This window comes from Gossypium arboreum, chromosome 1 (assembly GCF_025698485.1).
Source record: "Gossypium arboreum isolate Shixiya-1 chromosome 1, ASM2569848v2, whole genome shotgun sequence".
NCBI classification, from domain to species: Eukaryota; Viridiplantae; Streptophyta; class Magnoliopsida; order Malvales; family Malvaceae; genus Gossypium; species Gossypium arboreum.
In genome coordinates, this window is record NC_069070.1 from 45,504,727 (window position 1) to 45,529,454 (window position 24,728).

Genomic DNA, 24,728 nt, shown 5'->3' on the forward strand with positions numbered 1-24,728 from the left:
AACTTTGAAAGTATGATAGGGAAATGTGTGATGACTAATTAAAGCATGCATGCAAAATAATGGACTTGCATGTCAAATTCCCCTTTTATAGGTGGTGGCCGGCCATGACAAGGAGGATGGGCTAAACATGTCATGAAACATGTTTTGTTGGTGCATTAGGGTGAAATAATAAACAAAGGTGTATGGGTGATAAAAATGAAAAAAAATGTGTGTGAGTGTGGTAATCCCCCCATTGCCATGAGTTGTAGAGAAGGAAAGAAAAAATTTTGTTCATCCTTTCTTTGAGCCAAAACTAAGGAAGAAGGAGGATTTTTGCTTCATGCTTGGTTTGGAAGAGATCTAGAAGGAGATTTGGCTAAGTTTGCATCAAGATTAAGGTATGTATGAGGTTGTGTTAGGAGTTTCATGCATGTTTTGGTTGCTAACTTGATGTGCATGTTAGCCATGGCTCAAATCTTTGTTAAGCCATGGAAATGGTATTTGGCCAAAGTTGTTATGGTGATAAAGCCATTGCATGCTAAGTGTGAAGCTTGATGATGATGCATGCAATGATGGATTGTCTACTCTTGAGTAAGATTTTGAGCTTTCTTTTGTTTTATCATGATTGAAGTTGAAAAGGAGCATGATTGTCATATTCGCCATGATGCATTCATGAGCATGGTTCATGCTTCTTGCATGTTAGTTAAAATTTGTGTTTTGGATGGCTATGGACACCTTGAAATTCGCCATGCTCATATATGTATATATATGTTTGCACATGATGTTTTGGTTATGAAGGAAGTGATGAATAAGTTTGTTTAAAGAAGAAGATGTTGAAGAATAATTGTGAAATTGTAAGCACATTCGCCTAGCACACATATGAGTGCTTGATGCTATATTGTAAGTTTTGAGCTACAATATGCAAAGCATTAACTAGTAAAATGCATGCTGTTTTGTGTGGTATTAAGTGCATAATTGGCCTCAACATGGACAAGTATATTCGGCCTTGGGTAGCCTATTGAAGGCCTTAGCTTTTCCTTGATGCTCGAATAAATTGTATTGAATTGCTTGATGTAGTATAAAATGTGCATGACCATTGTGTATTCAAGCTAAAGGGTGGCCATATGACCATTTAAATTCCTTGTCATATTCGCCATAAGCTAGCACAATGAGGTTTTGATAAATTGAATTTGTTTGAATTAGCTCAAGAGCTAAGAGGGCCACAATTGGACAAGGGAAGGAAAAAGTAATCGAATAGCCGTAAAAGCCGCTCGACAACATCCGAGGTAAGTCCTCAAGAAGTGACCTTACTTGAATTATGTGGAATGAAATATGGATGTATTGATTATTGATTTATGTGTGTATGAGTATTCGAATGATACCCGGCTAAGTCCCAAGGCGATTATGTTAGTGATTATAATTGTGTTTGAGCCTTAGTAACGAAAATAAATATGTATGTCCAATGATTATTGATGTATGTGTGCATGAGAAATTGAATGATATCCGGCTAAGCCTCAAGACAATTATGCTGGAAATTATAACCGGTTAAGACCAAGGCAATTGTGCTAGTGGCTACATCCGGCTAAGACCAAGGCATTCGTGCGAGTCATTCTATCCGCCTAAGACCAAGGCATTTGTGCAAATCGTGATATCCGGGTTAAGTCCCGTGAGGCCTTGTGCGGGTTACCATAACCGGCTATGTCCCAAGGCGATTGATCGAGTAGCGACATCCGGTTAAACTCCAAGGTATGTGATTTGAAAATTATAAGCTTGCTGGAAAATTTCAGCTAATGCACTTGTGAAATTTCCCAATGACAAGGTAAGTGCGGTGTGTGCTTTGCGGGCTAGGAGTAAGAGCGTGTGAATATCCGCCCTATGATGGAACGAGTTATCGGCCTTAATGAAGCCGTTATTTGTGTATGAACATAAGAGTTGGGATGGTGAAGTAAGTATGATTATGTGAATGTGCATTAATGAAATGATGCATTTAACTATGTGAATGTATTGCTGTAATTAGAGTTGATTATATTCCTTGAGACTTACTAAGCATAAAAATGCTTACTCCACCGCTTTGGCTCTCGGTTTTCTAGATTTCGCCGATAGCAATCGGATTCGGGATCGTTGAAGTCAAGTCATCCACACTATCAAGCCCCCATTTTGGTATAAATTCTTGGTTGAACTTGAAATGGCATGTATAGGACTACCCTTGTTGGTTTAAATATGTTATGATGTATATGTGTACGGCCATGCGAAAATGGCTCGTAATAGTGAAGTATCAACTTAAACTATTTGCGGTTTGTATATATATATATGGTGTCATGATGTGACTATGAATTGAAATGGGAATGTTGGTCACATGATCAGCCATTGGCATGGTTAAAATGATCATATGTGGACCTATGTAAGGCAAGACTAGTTGGTTCATGGAGACTACAAAATAGGTAAGACCTACCTTAAAACAGATGCTGCCAGCTGCAGTAACGTGAATGTGAAAATCACCAAAATTTGTAGGAATGGTATTAAATAGTGAATCAGCTATGTAAATGAACATTGATGAGTCTATTTTCATATGGAAGAAACGAAATGGTCATAGGAGTTACATGTTAAGAGATATTAAAGCTATTGTAAGACAGGGCCAGAACGGTTTCTGGGTTCCCTGTCGCAACTTTAAAATTTACTATAAATTATCCAGAAAGAATTAGGAGACATACCTTATATGTACAGATTCCATTTTGAGTCTAGTTTCATTAGAAACAAACGGCACCAGCATTAAAGCCCTGTACAGAGAGATATTCAAGTTATACCGCGCGAAGGTCAGAGCAGTCGATCCCTGTAACATGGGTGACTTTAACTAATAAACTGTACCAATTGGCCCGACCAAAATTCTAGAAATAAATCCATGGATGGATATATGAGTCTAAATTCAGGAAAATTTACGAAACCAGTTTCCGAGTTTTGAAACTAGAGATATGATTTTTAAGGCGACAGTGACGCAGTTTTTCCAGCCTGACTGAAATGTCCAATGGATGGGCAAAACAAGTGAACTTGGCTTGCTAACCCTCGTGTCCGACACGGCGATGGTCTCGGTTCGGGTGTTACAATTTTATTAGTATCAGAGCCACGGTTTAGTCGATTCTAGGACTACCGTGAGGTGTTTGGGGTCTAGCTATACATGCCATTAAATGATGAATCGATAGTGTGGTGATTTCGACAATTTGACTTTGAGTTTGTTTATAGCAATGGATCCCGATCCCAACCGAGCAATAGCTGATGATGTGGAGAGTGTGGCGCTGCTCCGCGACAAGGGACAGCGCCGCGGACTCTCAACCTATGGCCAGCAATCCGAATGATGAGGCTAGGCAAGCCTTTTATAGTGTGATGAACGAATGGTTTAATCAATACATTCGAACTAACACTACTGTCCCACAACCTCCATTCCCGACAAATGCAACCCAAGACCTACAATACCTCCGTGAATGACCAAATAAGGTCAAGTAAGCCCCAATCGATAGGATTCAAAACATGGGGCCACTGAATTTAAAGCTACGGATGATGATGATGCCGAACGAGCTGAATTTTGGTTGGACAACACTATCCGGTGCTCGATGAGCTATCTTGTACACCGATGAGTGCTTAAAGTGTACCATCTCCTTGCTACGTGATTCCACCTACTATTGGTGGAGTACTCTGACTTCTGTGGTACCTAGAGAGCAAGTGACTTGGGAATTCTTTCAAACCAAGTTCAAAAAAAAAAAAGTATATCAGTCAGAGATTCATCGACCAAAAGCGAAGGGAATTTCTTGATCTTAAGCAAGGTTCTATGTCGGTACATCGACTATGAATGAAAATTTGTGAGGCTTAGCCGATACACGCGAGAATGCATTTCGTCCGAAGCTATTATGTGTAAACGCTCGAGGATGGGCTGAATGATGATATAAGGATGTTCGTTGGCATTCTCGAAATACGAGATCGTAGTACTTGTTGAGCGAGCTTGTAAAGTCGAAGAGCTTAGAAAGGAGAAACAAAAAGCTGATGTGGGAACCGGAGAATTTCGAAGAGGTCCTCGGGAAAGTCTCTTCAATAGGCACCGAAGAGATTTCGAGATGATGTGAACCGGTCTAGAGGCGCTTTGGGCTTTTCTAGACGAGGACGCGATCGACCCCCTGTGACCACACGAGTCACTTCGATCGCCGATGGTGGAAATGATCGCCGAGAGGGCGGAGTGTCAACATTGTGGCAAATGGCATTCGGGAGCTGTTGGTTTCGTGATCGCTCCTGCTATAAGTGTGGATCGGCCGACCACTTTAGGAAGGATTGCCCGAGGATGCTTGAGCAGAATGTGAGTCGAGTGGAAACTCGGGTGCTACCTTCGCCGAGGTAGGCCACCTAGAAATATGGGCAATGTCATGGCGGTCGAGAGGATCTAGAGATGCTACCATCGATCCGAGGCTCGTGCTCCTGCGAGGACTTATGCCATACACGCACGCGAGGATCTTGCCTCTCCGGATGTCATTACCGGTGCTTTCACTCTTTTCAATACTAATGTGATTGCTTTGATTGACCCCGGTTCTACTCAATCTTATATATGTGAAACCTTAGCATCCAAAGAAGACTTTGCCTATTGAGTCTCATCGAGTTTGTAATTCGGTGTCAAACCCTTGGGTCATTACGTGCTTGTCAACAAAGTGTGCAAGAAAAGTCCCCTAGTGTTCCGAGGTTCTTGTTTCCGGCGGACTTGATGCTTTTGCCGCTCGATGAATTCGACGTTATTCTTGGTTTGAATGGGTTGACCATGCACGATGCGGTCGTAAATTGCAAAAGCAAGACTATCGATTTGAGGTGCGCGAATAACGAGATAATTCGGGTTAAGTCTACGGACTTAAAGGGTTGCCACCGTAATATCGCAATGTTGGCCCGAAAATATGTAAGAAAAGAGTGCGAAGCGTACCTTGCGACGTGCTCAATGACAAGGAATCGAAAAGAAACCCGAATCTGTGCCCGTGGTTTGTGAATACCGGATGTTTTCCCAAGAATTGCGGGTTTACCACCTGTTCGGAAATAGAATTTGGCATCGAATTGGTACCGGTACCACTCCAATTTCGATAGCTCCGTATCGTATGGCACCAACGGAATTAAAGGAGTTGGAAGCTCGATTGCAAGAATTGGTGGATAGAGGTTTTGCTCGCCGAGTTTTTCGCCTTGGGTGCGCCGGTGTTGTTCGTGAAAAGAAGGATGGAACCATGCGGTACGTGCATCGATTATCGTCGCCTTAATAAAGCGATAATAAAGAACAAATATCCGCTGCCACGTATCGATGACTTGTTCGATCAACTAAAGGGAGCCTCGGTGTTCTCGAAAATAGATTTGAGATCGGGCTATTATCAATTGCGAATCCGAGATTGGACGTACCCAAGACCGCCTTGAAGCGAGATATGGTCACTATGAGTTCCTAGTGATGCCGTTTGGGCTCACTAATGCCCTCGCGGTATTTATGGATTTAATGAATCGGATCTTTAGACCATATTTGGATCGATTCGTAGTCGTGTTCATTGATGACATCTTGGTCTATTCAAGAAATGAGACCGAACATCTTTGAACACTGCGGTTAGTGCTTTGCAAATTTTACGGATAAGCAATTATATGCTAAGTTCAGAAGTGTGAGTTCGGTTAGAGAGGTTAGCTTCTTGGGTCATGTGGTATCTGCATCGGTATTCGAGTTAATTCGAATAAAATTTCAGCCATACTTAATTGGAAGCCTCCAGAAATATTACGAGGTTCTGAGCTTTTTGGGGCTTGCTTAGGTTATTACCGACGATTTGTAAAGGCTTCTCAACGATAGCCACGCCGATGACGGCTACTCCAAAAGGATGTTAAGTTCGAATGGATGGAGAAATGCCAAAAAGTTTCGATCAACTGAAAACTTATTTGATGAAGCCCCAATTCTAGTGCAACCCGAGTCCGCAAAGAGCTTGTCATCTATAGCGACGCCTCTCTACTTGGGTTAGGTTGCGATTAATGCAAGAAGGTCGAGTTGTGGCCTGCGCGTCGAGGCAATTAAAGCCACATGAGAAAAATTATCCGACTCATAATCTCGAATTGGCCGCCATCGTATTCGCTTTAAAGATTTGGTGACATTACTTATTTGGTGAAAGGTGCCATGTATACTCGGATCACAAAAGTCTCAAATATTTGATGATCCAAAGAGACTTAAATCTGCGACAAAGACGTTGGCTCGAGCTGTTAAAGGATTACGAGCTGGTCATTGACTATCACCCGGAAAGGCGAATGTGGTTGCGGATGCCTTGAGTCGTAAATCATTATTCGCTTTTGAGCGATGAGCGTGCACTTGTGCATTCGATCCGATAGTGTGTTAGTAGCTGAATTGAAAGCCAAACCACTATTGATACATCAAATTCGAGAAGCTCGTAAAGTCGACGACGAGTTGGTCGCAAAACGGGGTGAGTGTGTTCCAAACAAGGATTCGAGTTTCAAATCGATGATGACGATTGTTTGAGGTTCAAAAGTCGTCTGTGTTCCAAAGAATTGAAACTCATTTCGATAATTCAATGAAGCCCATTGTAGCCGAATGGCAATCCACCCGGGAGTACGAAGATGTACAATGATTTGAAACGTCGGTTTTGGTGGCATGGTATGAAGCGAGACATCTCCGACTTTGTTTCGAGATGTTTAATATGTCAACAAGTGAAAGCGGAACATCGGTGCCTTCAGATTACTTCACCAATCACGATACCCGAGTGGAAATGGGATCGAGTCACAATGGACTTTGTATCCGGACCGCCATTGTCGCAAGTAAGAAGGATGCGGTTTGGGTCGTGGTAGATCGATTGACTAAGTCGGCCCACTTTGTCCCCCGACGCACGGATTTTTCAATTGACAAATTAGTGAATTGTACGTTTCTCGATTGTGAGATTACACGGGTGCCTATTTCCATCGTGTCGGATAGAGATCCGAGATTTACCTCGCGATTTTGGAAAAAGTTACAAGAAGCTTTGGGTACCAAGTTGCATTTCAAAGACCGCCTTTCACCCCCAAACCGATGGTCAATCCGAGCGGATAATTCGGATACTTGAGGATATGTTAAGATGTTGCGTCCTCGAGTTTAGTGGTTTATGGGAACGGTATTTGCCGTTGATTGAATTCGCTTACAACAACAGACTTTCAATCAAGTATTAAGATGGCACCTACGAGGCCTTGTACGGTCGTAAATGCCGTACACCATTGTTTTGGACCGAGCTCGGTGAAAGCAAGATTTTCGGTGGATTTGATTAGGGATCTTTGAACAGAAAGTGAAAGTAATCCGTGAAAGTCGAAGATAGCCTCCGATCGTTAGAAGTCGACGCGGACTGAAGCGTAAGGATATCGAGTATCGTGGGTGATAAAGTGTTTCTCAAGGTATCGCCTTGGAAAAAGATACTCGATTCTACCGTAAGGGCAAGTTGAGCCCGAGGTTCGTTGGGCCATATGAGATATCCGAAGCGAGTCGATCCGGTGGCATATCGTTTGATTTTGCCCCGAACTCGAAAAGGTTCACGATGTCTTTCACGCTTCGATGCTTTGACGCTATAGATCCGATCCATCGCACGTGATTAGTCCATCGAAATTGAAATTCAAGCTAATATGAGTTATGAGGAAGAACCGATTCGTATCCTATCACGAGAAGTGAAAGAGTTGTGAAACAAGCGGGTTCCGCTAGTAAAAGTGTTATGGCTCAAGCACGGGATAGAAGAAGCTACTTGGGAGACCGAGAACTCTATGAAAGAGCGATATCCAAACCTATTTACGGTAAGATTTTCGGGACGAAAATTTCTTAAGTGGGGAGAGTTGTGACACCCAAAATTGACCCTAGTCGGAAGGTGGTCTCGGGACCACAAAACCGAGGCATAAAAATAATTAAAATTTATTTTGATGCCTATAATATGTGTGTGCTCATGTATGACATTTTATGATGATTGATTTAGTGTTATAAGGGTGAATTCCATAAGAAAGGACTTAGTAATGAACTTTGAAAGTATGATAGGAAATGTGTGATGACTAATTAAAGCATGCATGCAAAATAATGGACTTGCATGTCAAATTCCCTCTTTATAGGTGGTGGCCGGCCATGACAAGGAGGATGGGCTAAACATGTCATGAAACATGTTTTGTTGGTGCATTAGGGTGAAATAATAAACAAAGGTGTATGGGTGATAAAAAATGAAAAAAAATGTGTGTGAGTGTGGTAATCCCCCATTGCCGTGAGTTGTAGAGAAGGAAAGAAAAAATTTTGTTCATCCTTTCTTTGAGCCAAAACTAAGGAAGAAGGAGGATTTTTGCTTCATGCTTGGTTTGGAAGAGATCTAGAAGGAGATTTGGCTAAGTTTGCATCAAGATTAAGGTATGTATGAGGTTGTGTTAGGAGTTTCATGCATGTTTTGGTTGCTAACTTGATGTGCATGTTAGCCATGGCTCAAATCTTTGTTAAGCCATGGAAATGGTATTTGGCCAAAGTTGTTATGGTGATAAAGCCATTGCATGCTAAGTGTGAAGCTTGATGATGATGCATGCAATGATGGATTGTCTACTCTTGAGTAAGATTTTGAGCTTTCTTTTGTTTTATCATGATTGAAGTTGAAAAGGAGCATGATTGTCATATTCGCCATGATGCATTCATGAGCATGGTTCATGCTTCTTGCATGTTAGTTAAAATTTGTGTTTTGGATGGCTATGGACACCTTGAAATTCGCCATGCTCATATATGTATATATATGTTTGCACATGATGTTTTGGTTATGAAGGAAGTGATGAATAAGTTTGTTTAAAGAAGAAGATGTTGAAGAATAATTGTGAAATTGTAAGCACATTCTGCCTAGCACACATATGAGTGCTTGATGCTATATTGTAAGTTTTGAGCTACAATATGCAAAGCATTAACTAGTAAAATGCATGCTGTTTTGTGTGGTATTAAGTGCATAATTGGCCTCAACATGGACAAGTATATTCGCCTTGGGTAGCCTATTGAAGGCCTTAGCTTTTCCTTGATGCTCGAATAAATTGTATTGAATTGCTTGATGTAGTATAAAATGTGCATGACCATTGTGTATTCAAGCTAAAGGGTGGCCATATGACCATTTAAATTCCTTGTCATATTCGGCCATAAGCTAGCACAATGAGGTTTTGATAAATTGAATTTGTTTGAATTAGCTCAAGAGCTAAGAGGGCCACAATTGGACAAGGGAAGGAAAAGTAATCGAATAGCCGTAAAAGCCGCTCGACAACATCCGAGGTAAGTCCTCAAGAAGTGACCTTACTTGAATTATGTGGAATGAAATATGGATGTATTGATTATTGATTTATGTGTGTATGAGTATTGAATGATACCGGGCTAAGTCCCAAGGCGATTATGTTAGTGATTATAATTGTGTTTGAGCCTTAGTAACGAAAATAAATATGTATGTCCAATGATTATTGATGTATGTGTGCATGAGAAATTGAATGATATCCGGCTAAGCCCCAAGACAATTATGCTGGAAATTATAACCGGTTAAGACCAAGGCAATTGTGCTAGTGGCTACATCCGGCTAAGACCAAGGCATTCGTATGCGAGTCATTCTATCGTGGCTAAGACCAAGGCATTTGTGCAAATCGTGATATCCGGGTTAAGTCCCGTAGGCCTTGGTGCGGGTTACCATAACCGGCTATGTCCCAAGGCGATTGATCGAGTAGCGACATCCGGTTAAACTCAAGGTATGTGATTTGAAAATTATAAGCTTGCTGGAAAATTTCAGCTAATGCACTTGTGAAATTTCCCAATGACAAGGTAAGTGCGGTGTGTGCTTTATGGCTAGGAGTAAGAGCGTGTGAATATCCGCTCCTATGATGGAACGAGTTATCGGCCTTAATGAAGCCGTTATTTGTGTATGAACATAAGAGTTGGGATGGTGAAGTAAGTATGATTATGTGAATGTGCATTAATGAAATGATGCATTTAACTATGTGAATGTATTGCTGTAATTAGAGTTGATTATATTCCTTGAGACTTACTAAGCATAAAAATGCTTACTCACCGCTTTGGCTCTCGTTTTCTAGATTTCGCCGATAGCAATCGGATTCGGGATCGTTGAAGTCGAAGTCATCCACACTATCAAGCCCCCATTTTGGTATAAATTCTTGGTTGAACTTGAAATGGCATGTATAGGACTACCCTTGTTGGTTTAAATATGTTATGATGTATATGTGTACGGCCATGCGAAAATGGCTCGTAATAGTGAAGTATCAACTTAAACTATTTGCGGTTTGTATATATATATATGGTGTCATGATGTGACTATGAATTGAAATGGGAATGTTGGTCACATGATCAGCCATTGGCATGGTTAAAATGATCATATGTGGACCTATGTAAGGCAAGACTAGTTGGTTCATGGAGACTACAAAATAGGTAAGACCTACCTTAAAAACAGATGCTGCCAGCTGCAGTAACGTGAATGTGAAAAATCACCAAAATTTGTAGGAATGGTATTAAATAGTGAATCAGCTATGTAAATGAACATTGATGAGTCTATTTTCATATGGAAGAAACGAAATGGTCATAGGAGTTACATGTTAAGAGATATTAAAGCTATTGTAAGACAGGGCCAGAACGGTTTCTGGGTTCCCTGTTGCAACTTTAAAATTTACTATAAATTATCCAGAAAGAATTAGGAGACATACCTTATATGTACAGATTCCATTTTGAGTCTAGTTTCATTAGAAACAAACGGCACCAGCATTAAAGCCCTGTACAGAGAGATATTCAAGTTATACCGCGCGAAGGTCAGAGCAGTCGATCCCTGTAACATGGGTGACTTTAACTAATAAACTGTACCAATTGGCCCGACCAAAATTCTAGAAATAAATCCATGGATGGATATATGAGTCTAAATTCAGGGAAAATTTACGAAACCAGTTTCCGAGTTTTGAAACTAGAGATATGATTTTTAAGGCGACAGTGACGCAGTTTTTCCAGCCTGACTGGAAATGTCCAATGGATGGGCAAAACAAGTGAACTTGGCTTGCTAACCCCTCGTGTCCGACACCGGCGATGGTCTCAGGTTCGGGGTGTTACAGCATATGTTGGATAAATTTAGTCACGATGAAATTAAATATGAATGGAGGTATTGGTTAATAATGAAATATGAAATGAATACCCTATTAACTGTTTGGGTAAAGTCGGATATAGTTGGCATGCCATAGGATGGAAAAGTTCAGGGTTACTTCGACTAAGAGTCGATAAGGCACTGGATGTCAATTTGCTTCGGCTATACCGATAAGATACTAGGTGTCAACCTTATTGATAGTGTTGGGCACAACTATTTGCTTCAGATTTATACAATGAGGCACTAGGTGCTAAATTGGTGTGTTGGTTGGATCTGTGAATTTGTTTGAGTCTGAGTCGTGTTAACAGGGAAATTAATGGTAAAAATGAAATATCAGATATTTGAAATGGCAAATGATGTGAAATGGAAGTGAAATGTGAAATGGAATATGAAATTATGGAATTAGTTGAGAACATTGGTTGATTATGTTCAATGAATCCATGAGTTTGGAAAATGGAATGAAATATGATTCGTAATTGTATTATGAAAGGAAGTAGTAATTGACATTAAATTAGAAATTGATATATATATTGTATAAAGATGAATTCATATGAAATGAGAATAAAGTTTATATGATTTAATATGAATTTGATTGAGAATTCATACTATTAAATGAAAATTAATGTTTGGCATTAATTTGAAATGAGATGTACTACGGGTAAATAGATTGTATGATATGATTAAGATAGTGAATTGATTAAATGATTGTTAGTTTTATGAATGATAATGAAATGTTGAATTAAGTGAATTGAAATATTATATGATTGATTTAATATATAGTATGATAAATGTTGAACTCACCTTTTTTATATGTGATTTGCCATGATAGGCAAATTTTACCAAGCTAAGTAGCATGTAGTGTATAATTATAACTGACGGTAAGTTATTTGGCTTCAATACCTGTGAACTTACTAAGCAATTGTAATGCTTACTTCTTCTTTTTTCCTTTTTCCCTGTAGTGTCAACTTATGGAATGTGTCAGGCGGATCGTTGAGAAGCTCACACTATATCGATATTGATTATGTAGTCTTTTGACCATATTAAGGCGTGGTTATGTGTGACATGTACTTAAGAGTTATTTTGGTTTACTTATATAGTGGTATGGCTTGAAATCTTTGTTGGTGTGATTATGACAAAGAAGATGCTTGTTGAAAACATATGTAGTAGTAAATGGTTGAATTTTGTATTTGTTATTTGAAATGGCATTTTGAGTATGCAATTATATAAGTAGTATGATGTCATGATATGAATTAATTGGTTTGAAAGAAAGGTATATAATATTTGGCATGTACTTAGGAGAGTTATGTGGTTGTATATGTTATGCTCTGAATGAATTTAGCATTTTAAGTGTTATGTGAATATATATAACTATAAGTTTGGTAATGATCTTGGTATTTGGTAACCTTTGTTGATTATTTAGGTATGTATGTTATAATGCTTATGTGGTGATAAGATAAAATGTTTGAAATATGCTTAGTAAATAAATGATGTGTATGTGATAGGTTTGAATGAATTTGGTAAGGTATTGTGCATGCTTGAATGGTTGATACTTAATCATTGTTATAATGTGTTATAAATGGATAAATGAGGTATTGTAACACCCCTTATCCACCGGAATAGGATACAAGGCATTACTAGACTTACATCACAAGCAAACATACAATTCCGAGTCATAAATTTTTGACCAAATTAAAACCATTTGTATTCGATCATAAAGTCCCTAATACGAGTCTATGAGGTCCAAAACATGCTTTGGAAGTGGTTCGGGATTAAACCGAGCCCTTAGGAAAGTTTTACAAAACTTAGAAAATTTTTGCTATGAAAAGGGGTCACATGCCCTTGTGGTTTGGGACACGCCCATGTGGGCAGGCCGTGTGGTAACACACGCCCATGTCCCTAACTCGTGTAACTCTCTCTTTTGTAAAGCATGAACAAATTGAGGTCACATGGCCAAGTCACATGCCTGTGTGCTAGGCCATGTGGTTAATTAAATTTTCATAAAATAGGTGCAGACTTCACACGGTCGGGACACACACCCGTGCTTGAGGCCGTGTCCCTCATACGGCTGAGACATACGCCCGTGTCTCTGCCCGTGTGCTCAATTTTGAGTATTCTGTTTCTTAAAATTAAGGTGTAGGAGACACACGGCTGGAACATATGCCTATGGGGCAGACCGTGTGTCACACACGGCCTAGACACACACTCATGTGTCTACCCGTGTGGACAAAATAAAGGCTATTTACCAAGCCATTTGTCACCCTCATTTCCACCTACATATAAACAAGTTCAATGGCATAAACCATGATATACTTACGCAACCAAACATCCATAAACAAGGCCAAATCATGTCATTTCATTATCCACACTCAACATATTTACGATATCATATTTTGTCAAACCAAATCATACCAAACTCACATTCTACAAGTTTCAATATGGCTACCAATAACTTGCATAATTTTGCTTAGTTTTCCTAGCATACCAATGAGCTAATCTTAACCATTCAACAATCAAAACCATTAAGCCACATTCAACCATTTACCAAGCATTTATAAAGCACATCACACAAGAAGTAATTACAGATGCATGCTTATATAAATATATATATAAGCTTACAACCATTTCAACCAAAATAAGCCAAGTTACATGGCCAAACACCACATCAAGCCTTTGACAAATTACAAGTCACTACATTCGGTCAAATTCATAATGACACATATAACAAAATGACCAAGTCCCTGTACATGCCATATTCTCAAAATGTTTAAAATCATCAGTACCCAAAATAATAGTTTGATAGTGTGATACAATCTCCGATGATCTCCAATCCGAGTTAGCTTGGTGACTATGCAAAATAAAATGGAGTAAGCTATATAGCTTAGTAAGCTCGTATGAAAGAAATAAGCAACCCTTACCATACATTGACATGCAAGTAATTTATCATAAGGCAATGTATTTTTTAATAATCTCATGATAAAAAATCATTACCATCACAAACTTACCTTAAAATCGTCGTATCACGAATTAATAATCATAAGCTTTAAGTACATACTTGTACCATCTCAAAATAATTTTATACACATTCTCATCTTTGTCATACCCAATGAACCACTTGGAATAATAAATTCGGATACTCGGGAAACCTTGCACACAAGGTGCCACATATATAGCCATTGTTACCTCTATCTTATATCACATATATGCTCGCTCTCGAGCCAACAACGGGCCTGCTCACACAAGCTGTCAGTCAAGACATAGCAACTCGGTGCTGCTCATACAAGCTGTCAAGTAGCCACAACATATGCCGGTATACTCAGCCACTAGTAGGACATACAGGACCAACATCCGGATCACATAACATGAAACCTTAGTGACATGTCACTTGTATCCTAATCTATTCCTAAGGTTCAATTGGGATTTCTCGCTTGCCAAATCGTTGTCAAATGTGTTCGTAAGGTCGATTACACAATTTATGCATAAATTAAATCATTTAAAGCACATTTAAAGCAAAACTTATTTAACATGCGAACTTACCTCGGTTACAAAATCGGCCAAAAGGACCTATTCGTCAAATACTTTTTTTCCCCCAATCTACACTCGAAATTCATTTTCTTGATCTATAATACCATATTGAACTTATTTAATCATCACATTATTCAATCAGCCCAAAAACACATTATGGCAAAATTTACATTTTTCATCCTAACTTTTCAACCTTTTAACAATTTAGTTCTTAGGCTTGTAAAATGAATTTCTTTCAATGTCTTCACAACCCAAGCCTAGCTGAATGTTTTTTATACTCATAACAGCCCACAATTTTCGTTTATTCATACTTTTCTATACATTTTATAGACTTTTACAAATAAGTCCCTATTTGACGTTTTTACCTAAAATCACTTTACAAAAGTCATTTAACAAACATCAAACATGCATTTTCTACCATCAAACATCAAAATACAAGCATATTCAACATGGTTAAAATTTTAGACTTTAATTTTCTTTCAAATTAGTCCTTGAAATAGCTAAATCAAGTTACAACGATCTCAAAAATATAAAAATCGTTAAAAACGGGACAAGAACGGACTTACAATCAAGATTGAAAGCTTGGCCAAACCCTAGCTATGTCTCCTCTTCTAATTTTCGGCTATGGGGGACTAAATTGAAGAAGATGACATCATTTATTTAGTTATTTTGCCTTTATTTACCAAGTTACCTATTTACCCCTCACTTAAACTTTGAAATTTTACCTACTCTATTTCCATTTTTGTCTATCCTAGTGTATAATGGTCTAATTACCATTTAAGGCCTCTAATTTATAATTTCATAACAATTTACTACCTTTAGCCTATAGAACTCAAATTTTGCACCTATTGCAATTTAGTCCTTCTAGTCAAATTGAGTACTCAATCGATAAAATTTTTTAACGAAATTTTCACAAAATTATTCTATTATGCTATAGACCTTAAAGAAACAGTAAAATAAATATTTCTGCTTCGGATTTGTAGTCTCGAAACCACTATTTTGATTTGACCCAAAAACGGGCTATTACAAGTATGGAATGTTAATTTTTTTTAGGTGCCTTGGAGGGCATATTGGATCATTTTGAATATAATGTTATGTTTGAATTTGAATTTTTCATTGAGGTGCCAATTGTGGCATATTGGTTAGACACTTAGGATGATTGTTATAAGTGATATTTGTGGTATGCCTTGGTTGATGCTTTTCAGGTCTATAATTATATCTATGGTTACCATTTGAGCTTTAGGTGTTTTGGGCATGAAATGGACATTTTAAATATTGGTCTTTACCATTTCTGAACTTAAGTATCGATATTTTGGCATTTGGTATTGATACTTGATCATATGAAGAATTTTAAAACAAATAGAATGCCAGAATGGTATTAGTATTTTTTCATCAAATATCAATACTAGAAAATAATGTCGATACCCTTATTTCGCATAACAAACAAAATCGTGATTTGGTATCGGTATTTAATATGATATCAATACCCATTCATTACATATCAATATCAACTTTAAAAGTTTAAAATTTTAAAATTTTACAATTGAATCCTATTTCATGCTTGAATTACACAATTCAGTCCTTGCAAACTTTAAATTATTACATTTCATAATATGTGAATGGAATTTATATACATTGCATATAATTTTTTGTATTTGCTTGTAACATCTTATTACTCGGGTTCGATGATCGGACTAGGTAAGAGATGTTACAAATTTCACCCATCCGTGCATGTATTATACCCTTAGATTTCTAGATGACCTTTTAGCTAGGATGTTGGCCTTTTCTTTCTCGTGATGTAGTAGGCAGTTGACTTAAGCTGGAAATGAGTAATGTGTATTCTATCAAATAAATTAATATTATTTAACCATTTAAAAAGATTTCACATGTTAATCAACTAAAAATTTGATTGAATTTCACCCTTTTAATCTTTGATCAAAATCTCCAATGCAAGTAGATTATGGTACATTCAAAATATTAGTGAAAAATTTTATAAAAAAATGATATAATACTAAATGTTTCTTGATTGAAATAGTAAAAATAAAATTTTAAAAATTATGTTTTTAGTTCAAATCTGTATAGATTTTTTTAGATTTATCAAAAGATATAAATACTATTGATTAGTTTATAAAATGAATAAATTTTAAAACTTGATTGATGACATTTGATGGGGATTATAAATTATATAGATAAAAAGAAAAGAGAAGGGAAGGCAGATATTGATAGAAATCTATTGACTATCTTTGTTTTCCATTGTTATAAAATCACATATTTGTCCACATACAAAATGTAGAAAAGAGATATAACAAGTTTTCCTTTTTGTTTGTTTGTTCAAAGGCATATGGCCTACACTCATCCAATAACTTTTTTAGATTATATTTATCTCTAATTAAAATGATTTTATTTATAATTTTCTTTTGATGTTTTTATATTATTTTTAAAAAAGTGAAACTCCTGATATATATAAATCCCCTTTGATAGATGCACATTTTTAGGTCTTTCCCATTCTCTCTCTTGATTTTTTTGGGCTTTCTTTTCTCTCTCTTTCTCTTTCGTAGTTTATTTTTTTGCCTTCGCAGGTTTCTCTCTCCTCTCTCTTTCTCTCTCCAGAAAGGGCAAACCCTAAAGAGTCGTTTACACCCCCTCTAAGTAAGTTTTCTCTCTCCTCTCACTTTCCTTTCCCCTCTTTTCTCTTTCTTTGCTTTCTCTTTCTAACAGTTTTTGAATATATGGGTCCTTCCATGCTTATTCTTTGTACTATTAAAACTTTTCATATGTATTCTCATTTATTTATTTGTTTGTCTGTTTGTTTGTTCGAGCTCTGGAGGTGAAATTTATGAAAGGAGATCTAAAGGATGTTATAAAGTTTCCATTTTGAAAGCCCTGATACTGCCATAAAAGAAAAACCCAAACTTTATTTTTTTTTCCTTTTTCAAGATTTTGTTTTTGGTCTATAATAGTAGATCTGATTATGGGTTACGATGCGTGCAAAGATTGGACTTTGGGGAAATGTGGGGAATTGGAAATTATTTTGAATCTCAAATTTTCCATCTTTCTGTTTGGTATCTTTAAATTTCTATTTCTGCTGCTTTGGGGATCTTAGATTTTTCCAAATCTGCTATATACATATTTACTGTGGATTTAGATCTTTCGTTTCCATATCATGGATCTGCGATACTGTGAAGGCCGCTCATTGGGGGCTTTTTTCAATTTCCTCCCAATTGAGAGTTAGAAAATGTAACATATTTGCCCCTTTTTGTTTTCTTGGGAATCAAACGGATCTTTGAATTTTGAATGTTGGTTCTTGTCTGATCTTTTATTTGCTTTCATATGTATTTTGATGTGGCTGAATCTTGCTTCATTCATGTAAATGTGTTAGATTGCTTATTTGAAACATTGTTTTTTGTTTGAATGTCTGTCTTTAGTGTTGTTATGTTTTTTTCATGGTCTTTGTGGGTTCTTTAATGGGAATGTTAAGCAGGATTTGAATGGCATTTATGGAATAATGTGAATCATGTTAAAAGTTTAATCATTTTGTTCTTGTTGTTGGTGGCTATGTATAGCTTCATGGATGACGATGCGTTGAACATGCGTAATTGGGGTTACTATGAGCCATCCTTTAAAGGACATCTTGGTCTGCAGCTTATGTCAAGCATGGCTGAGCGGGACACAAAGTCTTTTATTCCAATGCGCGATCCGAATCTCATGGTTACTCCCAATGCTGCCTTTCACCCACGCGACTGCATTGTTTCGGAGGCTCCTATCCCCATGAATTATGTTAGGGATAGATGGATTAGCCAGAGAGAAAAGTTTTTTAACATGTTACCGGGTATTTCTCCTAACTACGGCATTCTGCCTGAAACTTCAGCTGCTCATTCGCTGCCAATTTTGCAGCCATCACCCAATTCTTCAACAAGAGATGAGAGGGTGGTTGGCAGAGTTGAAGAGTCACCAGCTACCAAGGAAAGTGTGGAGTTGAAGAAAAGGCAGAGTGAGTCTGCCCCGAAGACGCCAAAGACCAAAAAGCCTAGGAAGCCAAAGGATAATACCAATTCTTCTGTTCAACGTGTGAAGCCAGCAAAGAAGAGTATGGATATTAAAATCAATGGGTACGACATGGATATTTCGGGCATTCCGATCCCGGTTTGCTCATGCACTGGAACCCCTCAGCAATGCTATCGATGGGGCTGTGGCGGTTGGCAATCTGCTTGTTGCACCACAAATGTATCCATGTATCCTTTGCCAATGAGCACCAAGAGGCGTGGTGCGAGGATAGCTGGGCGGAAAATGAGTCAAGGGGCATTCAAAAAGGTCCTGGAGAAACTCGCAGCCGAAAACTATAACTTCAATAACCCAATTGATTTGAGGACTCATTGGGCAAGACATGGTACCAACAAGTTTGTCACTATCAGGTAGAGAGCTAAAAGGATGGTATTGACAGCGGGTCTGCATCGCATGTATATATTTCTCGGCCTCCTGTGGAGATGTTTGTTGCCTGTGTAGTTTCATGAATTTTCACAGTCATGATTATGTTTTAAACACTTGAACATCATGGTTCTAGCCAACCTTTTTAGTATTTTTCATTCATGCTTCTGCTTAAAGAACTTTTATTTTATTCAGTTCACTGACTTAAATTGTGGATTGAGAGTTTTCATTTGTTGGGTAATCTCATTTCATCCACTCGGCAAGTGTTTATTTTAGACCCAGCAGTTAAATGCTGCCGCTTGTTTTGAACTGATAATATCATTTCATTTTCTTAATGCATTTTTATTGAATTCAAGAAAAGAATATTATACTAATTATATTTGTATAATATAGATATGTGAAAAATTGTTTTCATCAAAGTTGATGGTCCCATCTAATTCTAGAAGCTAATTAAATCTGGGATTTCAAAAGGGAAATGAACAGCCACATGATCAATGGGTATTAGAGGTAGATTGGAAACTGTAGCTTCTTGATCGGCACTACTGTTGTTTTCATTAAAGAAACTATCGATATGTTCTCCATTGAGGTTTATATTATCATTAAAAACCTCCCATTTGTCTGTTATTGTTGTCTTCAAGCCACCTTTTATTAATTCGCTATGCTCGACGATGGCATTGTTTTCTTCTCTTACAACTGTTGCCATTTGGTCATTTTCCTTAAAGTCGTCGTTCTTGTATGTCTTGTCTGAAACCCCATTGATTATTCTCTCCAGTTCTTGGACATCTTCCTCCGGAATCTCAGTAACCGTCTGGAATTCGTTAGCTTTTAAAACACCATATTTCTTGCAAAACTCGAAATATTGAGAAAGTTGTGCGCCTTGTGACGTTGCCTTCCGAAGAATCTCGAGGGCCATTGCTGCTTCAAGTTTACCAACTGAATGTACTTGCATTAAAACCTTGGCGATCTCACTGCATATCCTGCTATAAACATCGAAAATCTCGATGATGACACAATCCATGGCTTCTAGAATTAAAGGAACCTTCATATTATCCGCTCGAGGCCTAATTTTAAGCAACATATCAAGCAAAGATTGCCGTTTCCGAAGTTTCAAAAGCTGCCGAACAATCAAGGGAACATCCGCCGCAGTTTTGTTTTCGTCCTGTAACCAAACGGCAGCTCTTTCGTCTAGAAATACAAAGTATTGACGAATAAAAATATTGAAACCCCATGTTTTGCTTAACCTGGAATGTCTGTCGCTGAAACTGGAGAAATCAAAAGGTAAACGACCCATCTTTCGAGCGTCGGGGACCTTACAATGAATAAGACCATGCACGAGCATCAAGCCTTTGATGGCAACCACCCAACTCCGCGTCTTCTCCATCCTTCTAGACAGGGCACGAACGAGAGGGCATAGGGTATTCGGTGAAGCTCGAATCCAGGAAAAAAGCATCCGAGTATTCCTTTTATCAATGTCATGTTCGTCATGACTTGTGGCCTTGATGATGGCAGCTTCAAGATCATGATCCCCAAAGGCACCTCTTGTGATAAATTTGGCGACCACAAGGCTGTTCTTGTCTTTGATAGCACCGGTGGCCCTCTTCCACATAGCCATTGATTTTTCTTTTTCTTTTCCTCTATGGTATCGAATCCCTTTCCCTCTATAATAGCCTTAGGAGGATGGTTGTAACTACGCTTTGTTAGTGTAATAAGTTATTGGTTCAACGGAATTGAAAACCAACCGTCATCCATTGAGGTTAGGAGTTATATGGGTTGCCGTTACGAGATAGAAGAAGCCGCATCGCCGGCTAATGAAATTAGTGGTAGTACTTTGGCCACCATTGCCTCCTCGCCATTTGTTATTACCACGTTCAACCTTGTTTCTAGCGTCGCGTCATGTTTGGCTTATTCATCATTTTTCTTTTCTTATAATGGTGAAATTCCTATGCTTTTATGCCACAAATTTTATAACATTTAAAATCCCACAAATCAATTCATTTTATTTTTATTTTTATTTTATGTAGAAATTTGTCTAAAATTCATTTTATAACATTGATATGGAATATGTTATATTTTAATACTTAAAGTTGTTAATCCATTTTTTTATTTCTTGTCTCAAATCAAGATTTAATTTTATCAATTATTTCGGATCGATTCTTTTGGTGTCAAAGAAAATTAGAAAATTAACAAAAAAAAAAAAAAGTTACAAAAAGGAACGTATAAAAATATAATAAAAACTATATGACAAGGAAGGAAGCCTAGCCCACTTCTTTCATGTTTAGCCAATTACAATGTCATCTTTGTGCATTAAGAATAAATCAGTGGTTTTCATAGTTTCAGCATGTACTTAAAAATGTCACCCCAGTATCATTAGGAATATGATGACACGTTGCGGAATTTGATTTTAATAATTTGGTATTTAAATATTTTATTTTTAAATAATTAGTTAAATCACTTAATCAAATATAAAATATATATTTTAAGAGTATTGTGGAGTGGCATCCAACAAAATGAAGGTGGTGTGGAGATTATTCAATAATTATTAAAATAAAGACATTATATAATGGAGTTAAGATTGTAAACAAAATGAAGTCGCAGGAAAATTTTATCAAAGGTGTTTAATAGAATTAAAATTTTAATTTGTCAAGTATAATTTTATGTCCATTTTTACTACGAAACTAAAAATAATAAAAATAAAAATAAAGGAATCTTTTTTACATTTATTTTGTGTTTTCTATATTTTCTGATTTTTTTATTATCTTTTTTTTCTTATTTTTGTCTTTATTTTTTATTTTATGTATTTTTAAAATAAAAGTAAATGGTTTTAATTTCTAAGAATTTCATATATTTTAATTTTCTAAAAAAAATTGAAAATATTTTTGATTTCTTAATTATACTGTGACATATCCCGATAAATATTATAATTAATACATCATCTTGAATTGAGTGTAATTAAAATATTTTATATTTGCTTCAATTCTTTAAAGTTGAGAATACGAAAAATTATAAGGATAATTAATTAAAATGACTTTTAAATATTTTAAAATTTTTAAAATATAATTTAACATGCCAATCAAATACATCTAAAAATTATAAATCTTTATAATTATAAGAAAATACGATTATTGGGATAATAATTATGTATTCTTGCAGTTATTGGATTGTGTACAAACAAATCCTAAATTTACTTGCACTGATATCACCCCAAAATCATAGCAAAATTGAAAAGAAAATTAAAGAACAATATTTCAATATAAAAGTCTACGATTGAACATTTAAAAGAATGTTTCTATGTAAGATTTCATTCATACTCTTAAAATTTTTAGTTTTTTTTATATATAAATTTTAATACTTTTTGATAAATTTTGTAATTCTTATAAATTTTATAATTATATATTATGGTTTTACAATTTTATAATTTTAGTATTTTTAATTTTAATTTTTGTTTTTATTTGATTTTTAAAATTTCTGAATGTTGACTACGTCATCATCCAACACATGGCGGAAATCAATTGGTTTGAAGCTTCATCCGTTTTTTAACGCCAAAAGGATTGAACTAGGAATGATAGGAATGATTGATAATGTTAGGTCCTAATTTGAGATAAAACGTTAAGGATCAAAGTGAAAAAATCAATATATTTTGGAGCAAAATTATGCATTAAAGCTTTAAAAATTAAATTTGATTGGTAAAACAGAGACTCACATTTAACATAGTCTACTAATGGTGTTACTTATTAGATTTTAATTTTCAAAAGGTTGAAAAGTACAAGGATTGACATCATAATTAGACAAAATAAAATTTAAATATGCCCTCCGACCATCAAAGTAGTTTAATGCTTGCCAACTTGGTTTAACCTATTAGACCTTAATGTGCCACTTTGCAAACATACAGAGAGGAATCTCTATTGCTATTGTAACCTCCTCAATATGATATACTGTTTGTCATTTTACTTTTGTCTCAATCGAAAGAGAGATGGAGAAAGAGATATACAGAGATTGCCAGAGAAACCATGCACGCTGCCTTGGAGGCTATGCAATCGATGGTTGCACTCAGTTCATTCCTTTTAACAACTCTAAAACCCATTGTAAAGCCTGTGGTTGCCATAGAAACTACCATCGGAAAGTCCTTTGCAGAGACCTGGAACAATCTCCTAATGGTAAGTCGTTCAGGAGCCTAAGAGAGGCAAAGAGGATGGCTCGGCAGCAACAGAGTTGTTGTGGTGTAAACATGAAGCAGAGGAAATCCAAGTTCAGTATGGGACAAAGAGAAGCGATGAGAGAATTTGGTGAGGGGCTTGGATGGAGCATGAGGAACAAAGATCGACCAGAGGAAATCAACAGATTTTGTGAAAGAATTGGTGTTAGCAGGATAATCTTCAAGACATGGTTGAACAATAACAAGAAATGTTACTTCAAAGGGACATCATCTGCTAACATCTCAAGCTAATAGTTCATCTCATATACCTGTTTTAGAGTGTGTGTTTTTTTTTTTTAATGATATTTCTCTTGTTTGCAGAATAAGACTGCTAATTTTGTCTTCAAATTCACTGTTTGTTTGCATGGCATTGGCAAGTTCAGTAAGGGTTTGCAGATTAGACTTGGCTTGGGTTACTCGTTAATGTCAAAAACCTCATAAAAATAATAAATTAGGTTGTCCATACTCAAACTCGAGTCAATCTATTTTCAGATTTATAATATTATTATTTATTTCACATATTATGTAATTTATGACATATATGTAGATATTAAAATATACTAATTTGTTTTTGCTAAAAAATTAATAAAAATATTAAAATAAATAAATTTTATTTTAAAGGATAAAAATTTAATGTGTGGATATAACTAGATTTAGGTTCGTAATTTACAAATATAAGCATACTTAAAACAAATTTGAAAGTCTATATTTTGGGCTAAATTGTAATTGAACAATTATGAATTAGGGCAAAATACAAGAATAGTCATCCAACTATTCTGTTTGTTCTATTTTGATCATAAATTTATTAATTTTTAGTCACTTAATTTTTGAAATTAAATATTTTAGTCACTCTTAATGCTAGTTTAGTAATGAAAATCTACCGTGGCCCTTGTTTTATTGGCTTAGTAACAAATTTAACCTTTTAATATTTACACATTCTAAAATATATTTAAAAATTATAAAAATTCTAATTTAATCCTAGTTATAAAATTATAAAATATATTTTTAAAATTTTAAAAATAAATACAAAAACTTTTAACATTGAGGTCTCACGTTAGACTTTTGTTATACACCTCACGAAAGAATGAATAAAATATTTAATTTTAAAAAGCTATCACAATAAAAGGAGTTGAATAATTGAGTTACTATTCTTATAATTTACCCTATGAATTATATTGATTTCATATAAACTGGAATCTATATTCCTCAACAGTAAACAAGGGGTCTTGAAAGCTAGTTTATCTGAATCGGTCCATTCTCGCGTAACTGAGTTTAAGTTTAAGCCTTGAGAGCCCAAAATTGTTTTCTGATATTAAAACATAAACTAAAACCCCATAAATTAAACCTGGACTCCTCCTGGGGATTTATTATAAAATAAACAATTCAGAAATTTTTAAAAATAATAAAATATTTAAATATCATATAAATAAATAAAATTAACAGGCGCATGTAATAAATCATATATATAATATAAA

General features: G+C 36.2%; 3 protein-coding genes across 4 annotated transcripts; 2 read left to right on the plus strand and 1 right to left on the minus strand.

Annotated features, from left to right (window-relative positions):
• Positions 1-17,129: 17,129 nt before the first annotated feature.
• Positions 17,130-19,302, plus strand: LOC108476238 (protein BASIC PENTACYSTEINE2). 2 transcript variants are annotated; one of them, XM_017778387.2, is made up of 2 exons: positions 17,130-17,285; positions 18,200-19,302. In XM_017778387.2, the coding sequence occupies exon 2, from the start codon at positions 18,204-18,206 to the stop codon at positions 19,050-19,052; it is 849 nt and encodes a 282-aa protein (XP_017633876.1). In that variant the 5' UTR covers positions 17,130-17,285; positions 18,200-18,203; the 3' UTR covers positions 19,053-19,302. The 2 variants fall into 2 exon arrangements, with proteins under 2 accessions (XP_017633876.1, XP_052884616.1); XM_053028656.1 differs by lacking the exon at positions 17,130-17,285 and adding an exon at positions 17,294-17,873.
• A 98-nt stretch (positions 19,303-19,400) lies between these two features.
• LOC108475134 (putative clathrin assembly protein At1g25240) lies at positions 19,401-20,988 on the minus strand. Its single transcript, XM_017777129.2, has one exon. It carries the CDS (start codon positions 20,671-20,673, stop codon positions 19,501-19,503), a length of 1,173 nt encoding a protein of 390 aa, XP_017632618.1. The 5' UTR covers positions 20,674-20,988; the 3' UTR covers positions 19,401-19,500.
• A 1,930-nt stretch (positions 20,989-22,918) lies between these two features.
• Positions 22,919-23,724, plus strand: LOC108476239 (zinc-finger homeodomain protein 10-like). Its single transcript, XM_017778388.2, has one exon. It carries the CDS (start codon positions 23,032-23,034, stop codon positions 23,503-23,505), a length of 474 nt encoding a protein of 157 aa, XP_017633877.1. The 5' UTR covers positions 22,919-23,031; the 3' UTR covers positions 23,506-23,724.
• Positions 23,725-24,728: the final 1,004 nt, after the last annotated feature.

Bases quoted from the DNA above. Each gene is read 5' to 3' on its own strand.
- LOC108476238 (XM_017778387.2), top strand. From the start codon at position 18,204: ATGGATGACGATGCGTTGAACATGCGTAATTGGGGTTACTATGAGCCA.
- LOC108475134 (XM_017777129.2), bottom strand. From the start codon at position 20,673: ATGGCTATGTGGAAGAGGGCCACCGGTGCTATCAAAGACAAGAACAGC.
- LOC108476239 (XM_017778388.2), top strand. From the start codon at position 23,032: ATGGAGAAAGAGATATACAGAGATTGCCAGAGAAACCATGCACGCTGC.